Source organism: Eutrigla gurnardus (assembly GCF_963514095.1).
Source record: "Eutrigla gurnardus genome assembly, chromosome: 13".
Lineage (NCBI taxonomy): Eukaryota > Metazoa > Chordata > Actinopteri > Perciformes > Triglidae > Eutrigla > Eutrigla gurnardus.
Window position 1 is genome coordinate 21688254 of NC_139936.1, and position 20462 is coordinate 21708715.

A 20462-nucleotide genomic window follows, 5' to 3' on the forward strand; every position below is an offset into this window, starting at 1 on the left:
TTCTCATCTTTTCAGGCTGAGACTGAAAGAAATTATTTAATGGTCCCACCGACGTTCTTAAGGCGATGGTATTTTCTATTTATTTATTTTTTTTAAATGGATGAACCCTTGGCTGCGGCAAACCCACTTTACACAAGTGAACATTCCCTTTATGTTTGGAAGAGAACATAAGGTTATGACCAGTAAATGGGTTGTTGAACCTTTTTGCACGAAACCGCCTTTGGCAAAACAGTCGGCAAGCAGAAGCATCCCTGAGTGTGTGTCTGTCCAGTGCGTGTGTGTTTGTATGCTGCTGTGTGTAAGCCTGCCAGTGGCATTGGCTAGACTCCTTCCTCCTCTCTGGCTATGCTGTGCTCAGGCAGACAGCTCGCCCACAGCAGCGCCAGCTCACTGCCTTAATATGTTTTGACAGAGGAAGCATTATCACAGCTCCAGACGGCCATCTGCATCACAGAGGGAGGCTCGGTTGCTCACCGACACTTTCTCGAATGATCTGGCCCATCAATGGCCGAACTGTAGGCAAAATGTAGCTCACACGTCAAAGTCGCAAAGAAAAGGGATTTTGTATGTTTTATCAAACCATTGCAAATCCTATCAATGATAATGTAAGTAAATCTGGTTTCCTCTTATGTAATATCATTTTTATTCAACAATTAGGGAATATTCACTTCACATCCAATATAGGATTTTAATCTTGTTTTTATTTGGTACGATTGTCCACCTGGAGTCGAGGATGAACCGATTAGATTTCGTTGATTAAGGTCCCTATGACCTCACACCTGTCCCGTTCTTGTGAATATGAGATCTCACGACCACCATAAGCCAATTTTTCAAACTTTGACTTGGTTGACAGGAACCCCAACGCAAGACCCAGAGACAGGAGAGGTAGTGTGATAAAAGTGTTCCAGGTGTTATTGTTGCAGAGAGGGAGAATGCACCCGAGTCTATCGATGAACAAGAGCTGACAGGACTTAGCGGGAGGAGAATGGGAGTGAAGGCAGATCCTCCAGATGAGGCGGATACACAATCCCATGGAGACGATCCCCAGAACACAGCAGGGGAGAGACGCTTCCACCAGCAGCTGGATCTGGAGCACAGCAGGACACAATGAGCACGAGGAAACACGGGCTTGGGGAAACTACACTCAACAAAAATATAAACGCAACACTTTTGTTTTCGCTCCCATTTTTCATGAGATGGACTTAAAGATCTAAAATTCATTCCAGATACACAATATTACCATTACTCTCAAACATTGTTCACAAATCTGTCTAAATGTGTGATAGTGAGCACTTCTGCTTTGCTGAGATAATCCATCCCACCTCACAGGTGTGCCACATCAAGATGCTGATCTGACATCATGATTAGTGCACAGGTGTGCCTTAGACTGTCCACAATAAAAGGCCACCCTGAAATGTGCATTTTTTTGCTTTATTGGGGGTCTGGGGACTCAGAACCAGTCAGTATCTGGTGTGACCACCATTTGCCTCATGCAGTGCAACACATCTTCTTTGCATAGAGTTTATCAGATTGTCAATTGTGGCCTGTGGAATGTTGGTCCACTCCTCTTCAATGGCTGTGCGAAGTTGCTGGATATTAGTGGGAACTGGTACACGCTGTCGTATAAGCCGGTCAAGCACATCCCAAACATGCTCAATGGGTGACATGTCCGGTGAGTATGCTGGCCATGCAAGAACTGGGGCATTTTCAGCTTCCAAGAATTGTGTACAGATCCTTGCAACATGGGGCCTTGCATTATCTTGCTGAAACATGAGGTGATGTTCATGGATGTATGGCACAACAATGGGCCTCAGGATCTCATCACGGTATCTCTGTGCATTCAAAATGCCATCAATAAAATGCACCTGTGTTCTTCGTCCATAACAGATGCCTGCCCATACCATAACCCCACCACCACCATGGGCCACTCGATCCACAACATTGACATCAGCAAAGCGCTCACCCACATGATGCCACACACGCTGTCTGCCATCTGCCCTGAACAATGTAAACCGAGATTCATCCGTGAAGAGAACACCTCTCCAACGTGCCAGACGCCATCGAATGTGAGCATTTGCCCACTCAAGTCTGTTACGGCGACGAGCTGGAGTCAGGTCAAGACCCCGATGAGGACGACGAGCATGCAGTTGAGCTTCCCTGAGACGGTTTCTGACAGTTTGTGCAGAAATTGTTTGGTTATGCAAACCAATTGTTTCAGCAGCTGTCTGAGTGGCTGGTCTCAGACGATCTTGGAGGTGAACCTGCTGGATGTGGAGGTCCTGGGCTGGTGTGGTTACACGTGGTCTGCGGTTGTGAGGCCGGTTGGATGTACTGCCATATTCTCTGAAACGCCTTTGGAGACGGCTTATGGTGGAGAAATGAACATTCAATGCACGAGCAACAGATCTGGTTGACATTCCTGCTGTCAGCATGCCAATTGCACGCTCCCTCAATGCTTGTGGCATCTGTGGCATTTTGCTGTGAGACAAAACTGCACATTTCAGAGTGGCCTTTTATTGTGGGCAGTCTAAGGTACACCTGTGCACTAATCATGATGTCAGATCAGCATCTTGATGTGGCACACCTGTGAGGTGGGATGGATTATCTCAGCAAAGCAGAAGTGCTCACTATCACACATTTAGACAGATTTGTGAACAATGTTTGAGAGAAATGGTAATATTGTGTATCTGGAATGAATTTTAGATCTTTAAGTCCATCTCATGAAAAATGGGAGCAAAAACAAAAGTGTTGCGTTTATATTTTTGTTGAGTGTAGTTTGCTCACAACGTACTACTGCTTGAGCGAACGGACGATCTGACGAAGACAGGAGAGCAGAGCTGGGGTTATACAGCGGCGATCAGGTGTGCGGATTAGATAGAAGGGTCAGGGAACTCTAGGGCGACGGGTGGAAAGGGGGACACTGCGACACCACGCCCTAGTCATAAACAAACAGACACGAGGAAGGGAAAACCACACCAGACAGACAGCCAGATTCTGACAGTCAGAGGTCACTGACCTCTCAAAACAAAACCTCTCAAAGTGTCCAACAGGATAAATGATGACATTTTGGGACATGGGTGTGAAGTGCAATGTGGTTGGTCGGGGGATACAAACGCAAGGTGGTACGAGGATAAAAGACGCCTCTGGAATATAATGCCTCCCTGAGTGAGAACACAACATGACACACCTCACTTTTTAGCAGGAGTCCTTGGGCAACTTTGAGTTTCACACACTCGGCTGCACGCGTCTGTTTGAGAAGCTGGGATTAATTAGTAGTGCTGCTGCTTTTAGTTGCCACAGAATTCATACAAATGTTACAGAGGGACAGCGTATTGCTCGAGGACGTTGAGGAGACGGCGCTTTATTTTGGGAATGAACACCTCACTTGTCTGAAGAGAACTCCCACGTTTACTGTGAACTCTGGGAGCTCAGGGAAGCGGTGGCGGTTTCATACCGTTAGCTAAATTGCACATCCTGCGAAGGTGAAGGAGTAACCTACTCCTCTCTGCCTCTGATTGGCTCGTACTAGTTGCATTCGTGGGTTGGATTGGTTTGGTTTGGGTCAGAATATCAGGGTAAGCCAATCAGAGGCAGAGTAGGGTGGCCTTCACTGCCTTCACTATAGCAGGATTCATAATATCCATGTCCTCCACTGCATTTTCCTGCAACTGCACCAGATTAAATGTGACGACAGTGGTGCTTCTTTACAGCATGGTGTTTTATAAACACTTTTTAGCAGATTTTTTTTTTTTCTCATCTGTTTTTTTGATTGAAGTGGCTGTTAGAATCTGGAATTCATTCAAGTTTATGTGCCAGTGCATTTAATATTCGACAAGATATGCCCGGTACTCAGCTAATAGACTCTCTTTCACTGCTTTATTATCCCTGCATTCCGCTGCCCTCACAAAATCCAGTCTGACCCGCAAATACAGTATGCAAATATCCAGTGAGATACTGAAGCCTTGGCTAATCATAATGCAATAGTTCCAGAGAAAATAAACCACATGCTGTGAGTGCATCCCCAACAGGCCTGTACGGTCATAATAAATGAACTGGAGATGAGAAAAATTAGCTTTTTTAAATTTCTATTCTGAATTCATGTCTGCCTTAAAGTAGTACGGCAACCAATCCAAGCCAGTCTTTGACTCATGTTTAATGCAATAGATTTTTTTTTTTTTTTTTTGTAGAGTCATTTTTTGCATCACTGGGGCGTAATTTGTCTTATTTGCTGCTGGTTGGGGTGCAGGTTGCAGCAGACTCTGTACCTGAAGCAAGTAAAGCGGTTGAGCATCTTGTTCAAGGGCGCTGCATCCGTACCACGGGAGATAAAACCCTGGGCCATGCTGCCATCTGTGTCATTGGATACACAGTACATTACGCCTGCACAGGCTGGTTCTTATTTCTTGTAGTGTCGGCCCTGCTGCTGTTGTCAGGTGAGCTCAGACTCGCACAATCTGCAGTTCTCTATTTCACCACACAGTGTCTCTGTGCTCAAGTCTGTGCTTCCACACCTGTTTCTGTCACTGATGAACTTGTCTCCATCTTTTTGTCCTCCGTCATTCTCTGACATGTTTCTCTTCAAACCACGGTGGTGTGGTGGGTAGCACCGTCGCCTCACAGTGACCCGGGTTCGATTCACGGTTCTGGTTCGGGTTCCTTCTGTGTGGAGTTTGCATGTTCTCCCCGTGTAGGTGTGGGTTCTCTCCGGGTTCTCCGGCTTCCTCCCACAGTACAAAGACATGCAGGATGGACCTGTCTGTCTCTACATGTCAGCCCTGTGATAGACTGGTTACCTGTCTGTCTCTACATGTCAGCCCTGTGATAGACTGCTTACCTGTCTGTCTCTACATGTCAGCCCTGTGATAGACTGGTTACCTGTCTGTCTCTACATGTCTCCCTGTGATAGACTGGTTACCTGTCTGTCTCTATATGTCTCCCTGTGATAGACTGGTTACCTGTCTGTCTCTACATGTCAGCCCTGTGATAGACTGGTTACCTGTCTGTCTCTACATGTCAGCCCTGTGATAGACTGGTTACCTGTCTGTCTCTACATGTCTCCCTGTGATAGACTGGTTACCTGTCTGTCTCTACATGTCGGCCCTGTGATAGACTGGTTACCTGTCTGTCTCTACATGTCTCCCTGTGATAGACTGGTTACCTGTCTGTCTCTACATGTCAGCCCTGTGATAGACTGGTTACCTGTCTGTCTCTATATGTCAGCCCTGTGATAGACTGGTTACCTGTCTGTCTCTACATGTCAGCCCTGTGATAGACTGGTTACCTGTCTGTCTCTACATGTCGGCCCTGTGATAGACTGGTTACCTGTCTGTCTCTACATGTCAGCCCTGTGATAGACTGGTTACCTGTCTGTCTCTACATGTCAGCCCTGTGATAGACTGGTTACCTGTCTGTCTCTACATGTCTCCCTGTCATAGACTGGTTACCTGTCTGTCTCTACATGTCAGCCCTGTGATAGACTGGTTACCTGTCTGTCTCTACATGTCAGCCCTGTGATAGACTGCTTACCTGTCTGTCTCTACATGTCAGCCCTGTGATAGACTGGTTACCTGTCTGTCTCTACATGTCTCCCTGTGATAGACTGGTTACCTGTCTGTCTCTATATGTCTCCCTGTGATAGACTGGTTACCTGTCTGTCTCTACATGTCAGCCCTGTGATAGACTGGTTACCTGTCTGTCTCTACATGTCAGCCCTGTGATAGACTGGTTACCTGTCTGTCTCTACATGTCTCCCTGTGATAGACTGGTTACCTGTCTGTCTCTACATGTCGGCCCTGTGATAGACTGGTTACCTGTCTGTCTCTACATGTCTCCCTGTGATAGACTGGTTACCTGTCTGTCTCTACATGTCAGCCCTGTGATAGACTGGTTACCTGTCTGTCTCTACATGTCAGCCCTGTGATAGACTGGTTACCTGTCTGTCTCTACATGTCAGCCCTGTGATAGACTGGTTACCTGTCTGTCTCTACATGTCGGCCCTGTGATAGACTGGTTACCTGTCTGTCTCTACATGTCGGCCCTGTGATAGACTGGTTACCTGTCTGTCTCTACATGTCGGCCCTGTGATAGACTGGTTACCTGTCTGTCTCTACATGTCGGCCCTGTGATAGACTGGTTACCTGTCTGTCTCTACATGTCGGCCCTGTGATAGACTGGTTACCTGTCTGTCTCTACTTGTCTCCCTGTGATAGACTGGTTACCTGTCTGTCTCTACATGTCGGCCCTGTGATAGACTGGTTACCTGTCTGTCTCTACATGTCGGCCCTGTGATAGACTGGTTACCTGTCCAGGGTGTACTCTATCTTCGCCTAATGTTAGCTGGGATCGGCTCCTGACCCCCCGCGACCCTGAATACAGGATAAGCGGTAGACGATGGATCCATAACAGTCTGCATATTTTCATTGACCATGAAATGCATTCTCATTAGAGTAGTACTGAGTAATGCTGTTTGGGAATTAGGATAGGACTGGAGGTGTAGATTACCCTTACCATTAAAGGAAGTTGACATCATTGCCAATACTTTTAGACGTAGTTACACACAGCTACAACTTGGGCTGAATCCATACAACCAGACTGTGTGTTAAACCAGAGAAGCTGCTGGAACACTCGGTATTAAGTAGCTTGTACAAATATATATTTATACAAAAAAGGGGTTATTCTCTCACCTCCCTAAATGTTCCTATCTGGTGGGGGATTTAAAATGTAATGCGCTCTTCACAGACCCACCGCTCTAATCCCACAGCTACTTTCAACAGATGATTGAATTTGTTTCCTGTAGGCTGAACTCAAAATGCCATGTGCAGTGAATGTGGATTGTATTATGGGTTTCCTAAATGCATTACTAATGAGAGATTGGCTGCATTAGAAATGAAGTGCATCCTGTAAACACCCGACAGCCAATAGGCGTGTGGCTCATGATCATGAAGAGGAGATGAGAAATATAAACCGGTCTTTACAAAGAGCTGATTTGAATTCATGACTGGCACAAAAAACAATCTATGCCGACTGAAAACAAAGTCGTGTGCAACCACTTTCCTGATTACAGTTGTCCTCATCCGCTGTGGCTCAATTCTTGAATGAGAATCCTGTTTTTCAAAACAATAAGTTCCATTCTCTTTTTTTTTGTTCACAACAGATTTGGATTTCTTTTTCACGACAAATTGCTTGTGTTTTGTGTACGTTCTGATTAAAAGTTCTTGTCTTGATTCTCATTGATTATCATACTCTTCCAAAACAACTTCTAAACCTCATTTTGTTGTTCTCCTGCAAAATGATCCATGTGGTAAACGAACACTGTCAGACGTGACTTCACACTTTTGAAAGATCTTCTGTTTACAGTACATCTCACACATTGCTAAATAAATGTACCGTATATTCAAGTATGCTTATCCTCTTTCTGTGTACTGCAGTATTTTACAATATACGGTAGATGACTTTTTCCAGTAAACATTTGCCTACTATTTGAAACCGTAATCGATCAACTTTGATACAGAATAGCATTCAGAAATGGACATTGGCGCTGAGCGGTCATCCTATCTGCAGTACACCTTTGAGCCACACAAGGGAGCCTGAAGGTTCCTATTGTTTAGCCTATTTACAAGCATTGACTATATTTAAGAAGTGGACGTAGCCATTGTGATGTCCCCCACTGAGTTGTGGACTATTGCTTTGAAGCCTCAAGATCAACATGTTGGCCATCGCCATCTTGTAATTTTTGCAACCAGTGAACGGAAGTGACCATATTTGGTTTGTGTTCGTCAGGTGTGGCGGAGTGGCACAACGAGTGACCTCCATCTGGCCTCTGGTGTGAAGCTGTTAGCAAAGTTAGCTTCCTTTAGAGCCAAGTGTTAAAGTCATCTTAGCAGTGAATTGCAATCACAAGGTCACACCCTTTAAAGGGTACCCAAAATATCTTAAGAGCCAAGATGTTGGTCTGCTGCAGGTTTTCTTTTGATACTGGAATGTTCCACATGATATAGACGATGTCCATCCACTGTAACTGGGCCGTTTACTTGGATCCGTTCATTGCGGGTCACATTAATGTCATTGTAATGTAACGGCCCATCTGCTAGAAAACAGACTCTCATGTAGGTCGTTGCCTTCTTCGGGTGTCACGTGTGCCTCCATGCAGACGACCCTGAGTGTTCATCACCATTCTAAAGGGAGCTGAATAATGAAGATGTGTGCATAATTGGCATAAATCCATCTTCTTTGGAATATTAAAGTAAAACCGTGTGTAAATGTGCTTCCATGAATTCGATGGAGATGATGGATGTAAACAACAGGCACGTTGCTGATACTGAATACATCGCGTTGCATTACATTTGGTGATGTATTTAGTTATGTAAGCCGCGCGGTTGACGTGCCTTGGTGACGACGCGTGAATGTCCTCGACGCACGGGGACCTCGCATGTCCATCAGGGATGGAGGAGCGCTCGATCACCAGGAGACAGGCTGCCGCTCCGCTCAGTGTGTCTGAGGAAGCCGTGATGCTGCAGGGAGGGAGACGCTCTCCCTCCGCCTCCGCTCACCACCAGTGACGACGAGTGGGATGCGGGTTTTTCCGCCGGTCGCCGAGTGTGAACCTGCTCCGACACCAGGAAGAGGAAACGCATCGGCCGCTCTCTGCTGGAGGTAACGCGCGGGAGGCAGAGAGCCATGGCGGGCGCGAAGCTGACGCCCTCTCCCTCGGAGATCGACCCGGACGTCAAGACGGAGGCGCAGAAACCCCCAGAGCCCACATGGGTCAACCCCTCCAGCCCCCTACGGACCACGGGCTCTTTCGGGAGCGATGCCGGCCAAAGGTAGCTCGCCTGCCGCAGAACTGAAGTCGCATGTTTTGTGAATGCAGCTCGCCTGCACACATGCAGCATCGGCGAAATAACAAGAGCGCATGGTGCATGAAGTCTTCTTAATAACTTGGCTCCTAATTGTCCTTAGGCCAAAGTTGCGCCGTGAATCAATATTCCATGCAACCCGTTAATTGGTATTTCTCACGGACATTTGCAGGCGTGTGTGGTCATCGTTACGGGTGTGAATGTATTTCCCTCATGACAGACAGCTGAATGATTGCTTCAATCATCAGCTCGGCATCACTGAGATTCATTTTCTGGCTGCAGTAGCCTATATTCTCATTACATAATCCAGTGGATGCTGCATTCCCATTACACTTTTATGAAGCTGGATTTTTTATTTTTATTTGTTATTATGTCACTGCATTCAAAGTAGATTCTGACACAACCAGATTGATGAATACAAATGCAAACCACAGGGGATCGTGTTGACATACCTTCACCATGGCCGTGTGTTCTGTTTCTGCACATGCCTGCACAACTCAATAGAATCGGCATGAAGACTTCCACAGTCAGGACGCTCTCCACCATTTGTTAGACAAATCAGCTTGTGGTTTGACATGGGCCGAACCAGAAAATGTTAATGGATTTTTTCCCCTTTCAGAGACATAAAAGAACTTGATCTGCAGAAATGCTGACATTAAATCTCGTATTGGCTCTCTCTATCTGCAGGTTATGTGAGGTCGGTTTGGACAAAAATGAAAAGAGTGTGCTTGTTGGCAGTGTTTCAGACACCACTGCACAGCCAGTATGCAGGTGGTGCAGCAGCGCGTTCTCTCTCGGTATTTACGGCACACATTTTTCTTGTCAATATTTATTTGAGGGCATTGGCATTTAGCCGCATGCTTTTGATGAGAAACTTGGGATCTATAATGCAGTAGCATTTATTGTTTAATCATCTGTATGATGATAAAGCAACATCAATAGCATGGGAAAAATATTTATTCCATAAAGGGTGTAAAAAATGATCGGTTGGTCAATATGTGATGCAGTAAAATAATCGTTGATTATCATTAATACTGAATAATAAACATGAAGCTCAACACTGTGACGTCTCTTTAAATATAATGTGCTCTCCTCCTCTCCTTCACTGTAATTCCCCATCAATAATAGAGTCCCATTGAGAAATCTTAAGAGTTGCAAGCTTCCCCCGAATACTTGAGCACTTTTCAATGTTTTGTCAGCCATCTGAAGTCATACAATCCTCATGCACCTCTGCAAAGCTTCACCCTCGGGCAACATGTCTCTTTAGCTGCTGTATTTTTGGATGACGGACCCTGAAGGATGTCGTGATGTGTTACAGAGTTGACGGTCCTCTAATGAGGCAGATGGATTGGCCTTAACGACGGGTCATGAATACTTGACGCTTGAGATGACTTTTATAATCATCTAGATTTGTTTTGCACTATATATTTCATCTCCAGCATATTTAAAAGGGTGTTCTTTTCTGTTAACGGCCACTCCCGTTAACAGAAAGCAGTGACGTAGGTCACCAAAGCAAGCTAATCTATATGCTATATGCACAGAGTGCTTGGAAATAAATAACCTTTTAGACGGAACTGAAGCTATTATCTATTCTCTCTTCAAAGCCACCAGACTCAATTTACAAAACAGACATTTTATCTTGCAGAACACAGAAGTTGCTGGTCCACCACAGACTCATTCAGTTGATTTGTGTTATTGGGTGACTTTTGGATCCGAACCTATGTGGTATCCAGAGCAGTAGCGATCTTCCAAGACGGAGCTCCAGTCACTTCTGCAAACTAGCAGCCATTTCCATTCTCACACTGGAAAGCAACAGAATGATTTAAAACCTCAAGAAATATTCAAATAAAATAATGGACCTGCCCTTTAAGTATGCAATGTTGTTTTAAATGTGTGTGTGTGTGTGTGTGTGTGTATATATATATATATATACAGTAATTATAGTTTAATCTACGGCTTCATAAGTAATACGAATTTCAAATACTGTAACTGTTTTTCAGCTGCGGATGTACTTTACTACTGCCAATCCTGTTTATGTCAACACTGATGATGAATGTATGTTTGAGCTTTAGATGAGAGAAAGATAAGTTAATTATCAGCTGCAGTCTAGTAGGATGTATAGATTTATGTAGAGTGTATATGGTGAGCATGATAACAAATCAATCATAATCTTTTTTTTTTTTTAAGCAAGAGAGCAATAATTCAGACAGTGATTATGGCCACTGTGTGTTGGGATGAAACTGACGGTGATGATGATGATGATGGTGATGATGAAGCTGACAAAGACAGCAGTGAGTGGTAACAACAATGAGCATGACGATGGTGGAGATGAGACGCTGGTGTTGTTGTTGTAGTGATGATCCTAGATCAGTCAGAGTGATCAGAAGCCAGCAGGTCAGCAGACAGAAGGAGAACACACCGACTCCCAGTCATTTTGGAGAAGTTGAAAATGACGATTGGCAACCCCAGACTGTTTTGTGTGGAATCTAAAAGAGCTGAGCCTTTGAAACCCTAATGCCTCAGTTGGCCAGTTGCCCTGGGCAACCATACTTGGACCATAGTCAACCATTGCATATGGTTTGGTATCCGCTCTTGGCAAGAAGTACCTCTACCTCAAATGAATGAATGGATAAATGTCACTTGTGGTTTTATTTTCCTGTATGGCGTACGCCGGCAGGCTGACAGGACGTTGTCAGGAATCGGAGAGCTTTATAGGTTGTGAAACTTGACCAGCGTGGGATTTGTGTCCACTCCAGCAGCCTTGAGAGTGACAGGATGTAAAGGGAGGAGTGAGAGGATCAATCATCTGGCCCATTGTACCACACGGCTTATAAAGCATTTATCCATTACTGCATAATTTAAAGCACCTGTGCATCATCTTGGTGTTTGTGTATATAGGCTTCTGTCTACAGATTTCACATCTATTATAAATAGCGAGTAGTAAAGCGATGTACATGCTTTACTACAGAGGGAGCGACCATCTTTTAAACACAGCATGTGGTCCTAACTCACGCAGATGTATTTTGCCTTCGTCCAGCCTGGCCACCACATTGCTTCTCCATGAAAAATCTGTTTTATAAAACAGGTATTTGGCTTGGCCTGCTGGTGTGCACTGAATCCTAATTTTTGTGCCCAGTGGTAGTTAGTCATCGTGTCATTAAGGCTTGACAAGTATATTACACGGGATGATTTGAGTGTTTTACTGGATACAGGCCAACTTCATAAAAAAAGAGCAGCGCTTTGATTGACTGATGTGCAGCAGAGACTTTCTACCATTTGCTGACGTTTCAGCAACACTGAGCTTTCTACAGAGTTTACATGTCTGTGAGTCGAAAGAACTTCTGCTTGTTTCTGTATTTTAACGTCAGCACCTCCTCAGTATCAAAGCTACACGTTCGACTTTGCCTTTTAGTTTGACGCTGATTAATTAATTCAGTAATTTGTATATTTATCCATCTGCATTTTTCTTTAATTAACAGTTAAACAGGAAAAGCTGCCACAGAGGGAAATGTCACGCAACAAAGAACCTCTCCAAGCGTATGATTATTTGAGTTAACTTTCTCCTCTGCTCCTTTTGAAACAGCTATCCTCTTCACTGGTACACTGCATTGTGCATTTTAAACAGTTATTTACATACATTTAAGGGTGAGCTATTAACTATGAATTATTATCCTGTTAATTCTTAATCCACGTTTAGGTTCCCTGGAACAGCTGCAGGTATTATATCATCATTAACCTGTAACAGCTAAATGAGAACTAATTGTGTTGTAAGCAGAGTTCTGGTGGGAAATAGCTGAAAGTTAGTGTTAAATAAATACTAAGATTAATGTAGACGCACTAGGATGTGTTATTCTGCAAAACTCTTGTCCTCTGCCGTTTATAAACTCGACTATTTTATTCTCTTTATAGTTGGATGTTGTTCTTATTATGGTTGCTTTTAATGTACCATGGTTTTTTAGCTAATCACGGAGGAATTTGTCTGTCCTAAAAAAAAAGGTAAAATCATGCTAGTTAACAATTCATCAATCAGTTTCCAGATGAGTACTGTGGTTGTAAGTGATTGTACAGCAGCTCACGATTAATTTATTGCACGGACTGCTATTACATGTGTCCTCTGCCCTTGTCTTTATGTTTATTTATAGTGCCCGGCTTTCACAGAACAATTATGCTTTCATTTGGATTTGAGTGCCCGAGGTTTAATGAGGGGTTTAATGTGATCCGTGGGGTTGAATTGCATGTTGTCCATCATTACTGTCTATTAAGGATGAAATTGCTCTGCAGTGCATTTGAGGGTTAAGATTTGAAAAATGTGCACTGGTTGCTGATTCTTGCTCCTTTTAAAAAGACCTTCGATATCAGGTGGAAACCTCTGAAAGCATGCAAGTGGCCTCTAATGAAGTCTGTAACACTGAGATACTAATGTGTGCTTGGCTGTGTGTACACGCACGTCGTACTTATACACATGCCTTGGCCAAATCATCAATCACTGTTTCACTTGCCTTGTCCTGCTTCTGGAGAGCATTACTTCACAGAAAATCGATCAGGGACGTTAAGAATGTGAGAATGTGTGATAATTTGAGCGAAGCTGCCAGACTGAAGGACTCACAGTCAGTTCGGGACGTCAGCTGGACTGAATCTGAGCCGTGCTCCAGAAAACGCTCACAACCGGCAAGGAAGGGAAGGAAAGCACTTTGATCCGATGTTATCAATGAGCAATAATGTTTCCAATGAGTCACTTGTACACACTAACTCCATCAATAACTGCTCAGAGCCTCAACAAGGGGGTGGTCACGATCTTATGGGCACCGTTTCTATAGAGATGATGCCATTTATCTCTATGGCATTGGAGTAAAAAAAGAAATACAATTCTCAATTTGTGCAAAATGTGAGCACAAAGAGGCAAAAGGGAGACAACATAACCAACGGTTTGTGTTTGCAGCCCATCCAGTGAAATGAACACCACAAAGGATCAACACAGCAGCAGAGATATAAACAGGATAGCTGCATTATTGTCTCGTGGGATATATAGCATCATATTGTCCAACCTCATAATACTAAATGGATGATGCAGAGTCTATAAAATATTATTTGTACATAAATATGAAACATGATACCCTGGCAACAGGCAAGTCTTGTAGTCATTTTAACACCTGGTCAGGTCACTTTCAAAGTAAAAGCCCTAAAGCTACAGAGGAAGTGTTGCTATGGTTACCAGCAGTATACCTGCAGAGCGATTTTGGAAGTTGACCAGACCAGTTCTATTATAAGGTTTTAGTTGATGCTTTCCAGCCAGTGGGGAACAGGTGTTCTCTGTGAGAATAGAATAGAAATAGAGGATATAGATGTTGGTGACTTTAACATATAGGTTATGGCCAGAATAATTCAGATTTAAGGATCTAGTGTTGATATATAATACAAGTGCTGCTGTTAGATTCCCTTCTTATCCAGATGTTACGTCAGAGAACAGACTCTTCATATATTTGGAGGTGAGAACTGTCTCTGTGGTAGTGAGGAGTAGAACTGTAGTATATGAGGAACTATTAGCAAGCTTCCTGATGCAGGCTAAAAACTACAAATCCCATTTGCCCTTGAAATTGCTGCAGCGATGGTGGTGTGTGTGTGAGGCCCTCCCACCTCATCAGTAAGTCCTCGAGGCGCTTCCCAGTGAATGTGATTGAATGCTTACTTTGAAAGTGTCGGTCAACGTGGAGTTGTTGTCTCAGCAGCTCAGCTCATATTTGTGACTCCAGATCTGCTGCAAAGAGGTGAGGATCTATCAGTGTCTTTGTTGTGTGTGTTTTAACAGAATCGGAGCAAGACTTGAAGGGCAACCCGATGCTAACGGCATGAGTATTAGGTTTACATTTCTTCCTGGTGAACAAGCAGAGGAAGGAAGAGTGTCAGCATGTTGTAAGCTCAGTGAGGCAAAGGGAGCCTCTAAAGCTCTTAGCAGCCTGATAGAATCGTTGATCTTCAATAAGTGTTGTTAAATAGCCAACAGAAGGACAGTGAGATCACAGCAGAGGGGTTGATCTGGTTCGTGTTATGAATTGTATCGACAATAAGAAGAAGAAGTATTCAAATTTGTTTTGAAAGGAACGGTTGGCACCCAGCAAATCACACTGGTATAGTCTTTTGCAATGTAAGTTGTAATGCTGAGTCATATAGAGAAAATAGTTTTGCCAAACCCCTATCAGTATTGCAGTGATAGGGTTGCTGTTTATATGCAATTTGGAATTTAAGAGTTTGCTTGTTAGCGTTCACTGTGTTGTTTGACAAATCTTCACTGGATTCCTTCTGTTTGAGCTTTGTTGAGATTTTCCTAGGAATTTATCTCCATTCAAGACCATATTTCTGATTCCTACCAGTTTAAAGTGAACCCCTTTTTGCTTTCCATCATTTCGGAGACCAAAATGTGGGCACTTGGTAAGAAAATCAGGTTACTGTGTCAGCTTCTGACAATTACAATAATATAAGAGATGCTTTTAGATGGTGGGTTGACCATTGGTGCTTCCACAAAATATAGACCGAATCAGATTTTGAAGAAATAATCATCAATAGTTAGCAGGCAAAGTAAGAACAGCTACATGAAAATCTAAGATAATTTCTAGTCCTTTATCACACTATGGATATAATATTTATATATTGCCAAGTCTGAATACGTTGCACCACTCATATATCTGGAAAATAGGTGAAATTTTGCTCTGGCAAATACAGTTCAATGCTGTTGAACCTGCTGCTATCAGAACTTTTCCAAAATGCCCTGCAATCCATCTTTTTTTGGACCATTTTTTATCTCTTATATGCAATACGGGTCCTATAGTGTTAAATATTCAATTGAATCTGGCCTTTTAAATTTAAAAATCTTTTTATTGATTGATTATTTGATTGATCATTAAAACCTACATTAAGTAATTCAATTTAATTCAGGGACAAAAAACTCGACAAACGATGAATATCTTTTAAATCATCTTTTATGCGAGCAAAACTAGAAAATCGCACATGAACATCAGCAACAATATCAGTAGCAATGACATTAATCCTTTAATTAATTTTAAATTGAATTCCACAAAAAGCCATAGGACTGAATCCCACAGCTGTCTAATACGTTGGTTCCCAGGAACCACAATAATCGACTATGCTTCGTCATTAAGATGCCATAATATTCCTGGATAATTAGTAGAATGGTGCAGCTCCTCTCTTGTGACCGGCTACTTCCTGGGTTTAATGGACACTCCATTAGGTCTTCTAGAAAGGCCGAAGTGGGACGATGACATGCCTTATTTTGTCCAAAACCTTTCAACTAAACAGCCCAATAATTAGCTTTTTAACAACACAGATTCCTTCAGCTTTCCTCCTTCGACCAGAAGACAGGCTTTGGTTATTTACAATTTTCAAAGGGATATCAACCCAGATTATATTTTTATCCATCCGACGCTGGAATCTTTATTTTTAGCTGTGCTTTGGACCAGACCTTGAAGCATCTTACTCACCGGACTTACAGTGTGCTTACACCGCTTTTGGAATTGCAAGAAACAGATGTAATACTCATCAGTAATTCTGTTAACAGTGTTTTAAAGATCTTATCTCTGACAGGTTACACATAAGGGTGAAAGGCTCAATGTACAGTAATGTCTTTGAGTTATATTACACAGAAGACCAACTCAACCGTGGGGGAAGCACATAATATTTTGTGCATGAATCATAACTAATTCACTACACACTAATCTATTTAGGGCATATGTAGTTGGGGTTTGTACAAATGGTCTTGCTCATACAGTACATATGGGATTGTTGGACAGAAATAGAGTGAAAGCTGAAGCTTTTTAATTGTGAAATTAATTTGAATAATTGTATGTCTCTTCTTAACAACACCAGACCTAATTTGCAATTGAATGGGCTTCAAACATGGGCTGCTAAACAAGAACTGTTGGTGTGAAAGCTCCGTCATCCTTTCATGTATCTTATCTCATGCTTATTTATACGTTTCTGTAGAGTAATAAGGGCACTGTTGTTTTCTGTTGCAGCAGATATTTTACTTGTTACAACAGGAAACACGCAAATGATGCTAACAATATTAATGACGGCTCCACTTCATCCTTCATGTTATTCATCACATCCAGAGATGGGATGATATGGGGTTTTATCACTGATCGCACTAAAAAGACACTCGCAGTTGAGTGTTTTTTTTGTGGTGTGGTGAGATTCCATTATAGGGATAATCGTAAATTTTGTGGCAAGGGACTTGAAAAAGGTGTCATGGCTATCATGGTAGAGAGTGAAAAAAGAGCCAGTTTAAAAAAATAAAGGGCACAAAATACACGTTCTATTTAATTAACCTTTATATATCCAAAGGGACCGTATCTTTTATGATAATCTTATTTAAGATAATGTAACTGCTTTTCGCAAAAAAATAAATCTGTGAAGCAATAGAATAAAATGTAACTTGAGAGCAGTGTTTAAGTGACATTTTTAAGAGTTTTACACATATTTTGATGATTATAGGGATAATGACGTGAATCACAATTATTTTGGCAGGATAATGGTGACATGAAATTTTGATATCATCCCATTCCTAGTCACACCTGTTAAACAAATGAAATGTTCTTCTGCCTAAATCCTGGTTTTGTGGGCTTGTGTCTCAGCCAACAAGTCCATGTTGCGCTGTGCTCCCTGTGTTGATTTAATTTGTGGTGAATGTGTGATCGATAACTGTAAGAGAACAATTACAATGCCTTGGTGCGTCCTCAGTAATTGCTTTCCAAAGGAAGTCATAGCTGTAAAGTATTTGACACAAGACAATTTGTCTTGCGTCAAATCAAACTATGTTCAACCTTTGACCCCAAGTCCATCACGGTTTTCTTTTGTGTCGATCATTAAAATCAATACCTGAGTATGTCTCCTGTCCGTCAGTCCCCTCTGTGTCACACGCTTCCCTATCCTCCACTCTCATCTCGACCTATGAGAGTGACCGGGAGGCTGTGTCCACTGATCCCTGTGGTTTGTATCTGGTGTCCCATCTGTTCTTCAGTCAGCTGAAGCATTCTTTATGACTAACGCGATGTGCAGTGTTTGCCTTGCATGCGCCCTGTCAATTAATAGTCCCCAAAATACATTGTGTATTTCCCGTCGAGCTCGGATGCAGTCAATTACCACCGTTCCCGTTTATATTTGCTTGTATGTGGAGTTTGAAGGTGATCCAGTGAAACCATGTTGGAAAAGTCTCAGGCTCCAACTGTGCAGAAAAGAAGCAGCTGCTTTGATACAGGATCCTTTATCAGCCAGCAAACACGCTGTCGGATCCCATCTTGAACCTTCTTGCTGCACAATCTGAGTTCAGATTCTTCCACAAGGTTGTAAAATGGTTGCATTCTGACTCGAGATGCAAGTGGGTGCAAACAGTGCAGTGGCATCCTGAGTGGCATCCTTTCCTTGCTCTTTTCCTTCCCTTTCCTGATTCCTCGACCCCACTCTCTCCTAACCTGTGCCTATCTGTGTCCATGTGTGCTGCGTCCAGGTATCAAGAGGAGTACAGTATGGACTCAACCAATGCCCAGTAAGTCCCTGGCAGCATCATGCTTGCATGGCATGGATTGTATCCACAATGGTAACTGCACACAGGACTGATTTGCGAGCACCAAAGCACATACATGGCATTTTTGTTCTCTGGATGTGGCATAGACTGGATGTGGGCTCAATGCCTCGGAGGTCATTTCACCTTTACACGTTATCCGTGCGTCATCGGTGGCCGATGATTGTTGTGGTAATGGTGCAGAATGCCGTGAGTAACCCATTCACGTGTGGCTACCTTTTCAACAATTTCTGTGGCAACGACTCAAACGAAACATTTCGAGTAAAGAACAGAGATTTGTGTCACATTCGATCACATCACAGTGAATGGTGAAAAGGCAGCTTGTGTGTGTTTTTATCAGCGTGTTGCAGGTGTAGCTCGTTATCTGTCCTGAATGTGCACTCCAGTCTTCACTCCATCACACTGAGAGCATTCAATCATGTGATGGGAGAGTCTTTGGGAAAACCACAGGTTGTTTTGGTGGAGTAGGAGCTGAAGACAGATTTTGTGTCACGGTCATGCTGTGTACTGCTGCTCAGCCACTGGTCATAGCATAGTTTATTATAGAGTATTCAGGACAGGAACATCTCATAATATTTGATCTCACTCAGATGTAAAGGTGCTAGATTTTTTTTGCTCTTGTGGCAGATTGTTTCTTCTGCCATTGCTTCTTTACGCATGGACCATCCTATTGCACGCCATCTCCCTCTGTCCCGTCCAGTCAGGAGAACCACACGAAGTCAAGCAGGCATGACAGTAACCTTTGAAAACCTACGACAAAAGACTTGGCTTTGTTGAGACCGTCTGTCTGTCTATCAAACCTCCTCTCCGCCATTTCAGTCCCCATGACAACACCAAAACGACACATGTCCTTTAAAAATGAGCAGCGCTATGCTATCTGAGAATAACCAATAATCACACATGTTGATGCATAATGAATCATGTGAGATTACTTGTCCTTATTTCATGGGCTATTTCGGATTTTTGGGGTCATGCATAGCTTAATGAAAAGATTCATTTGAATACTCATTTGGATGTTGATAACCATGGCAACGGTCGAAGCTTCAAAGCATCCATGTCAGGCTTACCGCTGAGATGTGGTGATGAAAAGGGCGAAGCATGAAGGCCACAGCAGTAATTTAAAATAAGCTTTATTCTTTTTGTTTGTTATGGAAATCATTCTTTAAAATCAGGTTTTAGTTGTCCTCCTTTGGCAGAAATGTTTTGCTTGACTACGTGGCTATTTCAGCTGGTTGCTTGATTTCTACAAGAAAACAACATCACCATCAGATGATGTCATCAGAAATCCAATCGTTATTACAGGGGCCTAAAGCGTGTACATTTATGAGTTAGAAATTGATGAATGACAGAGTTGGGCAGCCCCTCGGTGCTCTGGACTTCTGTTTCAAAGGACATTTTAAAGTGTTTATTTTGGGGAATGGCTTGCAGTGATTTTTGGTGTTAATGAAGCCATGAAATCCCGGTTGTGCATTGAGCTAATTCAGGACGAACAAGCAACAACAACCACGGCTGACTGAGATGGGCTGAGGGCTAACTCCCCACTTATATCCTTAACAGTCTGCTTCTTAAAACGGTCTTCACCCAGCGTGTAATGAAGACATAGGGGCAGTTGTGCATGTCACCAGCAGACCTGCTGCAGAGGGTTCATCTCTCAGCTGTGGTGGGTTGTCTCTTTAGTGTGGTGTTTGCTGTGCTGCTGTTGGAAAGTGGATTTTGATCCTCGGGGATGTGCTAAGTGGAGAGCTGACACATTTGACTGTTCTCCGCCGTTTTTCCTCATGTGCTGATTCTGTTTGTAGAAGTTAAGGCGGACTGAGCTTTGAGGTTCATAAACACATATTCAACTACTGGAGAAAAGTTGAAACTGTCTAATAACATCAGAGGACATGGTATTTTATCAAAGAGCATGTTCACATTCTATACACATTTAGAAAACCGCCATGTTTGGTTTTTAACTCATCAGGATCAAAGAGTAACACAAGCATCTCTTCATGTTCAGCACCATTATGAAAAGG

General features: G+C 43.0%; 1 protein-coding gene across 15 annotated transcripts in view; it reads left to right on the top strand.

Moving 5' to 3' along the window:
• Positions 1–20462, top strand: part of kcnt1b (potassium sodium-activated channel subfamily T member 1b) — a 69045-nt gene that overhangs the window by 12871 nt on the left and 35712 nt on the right. For 9 of the 15 annotated variants that reach the window (XM_084024301.1, XM_084024312.1, XM_084024302.1 and 6 more), the window contains one exon: positions 18373–18411. The exons of 3 other annotated variants lie outside the window; for them this stretch is intronic. In XM_084024301.1, the coding sequence (XP_083880427.1) occupies positions 18373–18411 (39 nt within the window). Of the gene's footprint in view, positions 1–8518; positions 8823–18372; positions 18412–20462 lie in introns of those variants that run through there. 3 more of the 15 variants (XM_084024313.1, XM_084024315.1, XM_084024307.1) reach the window with 3 other exon arrangements.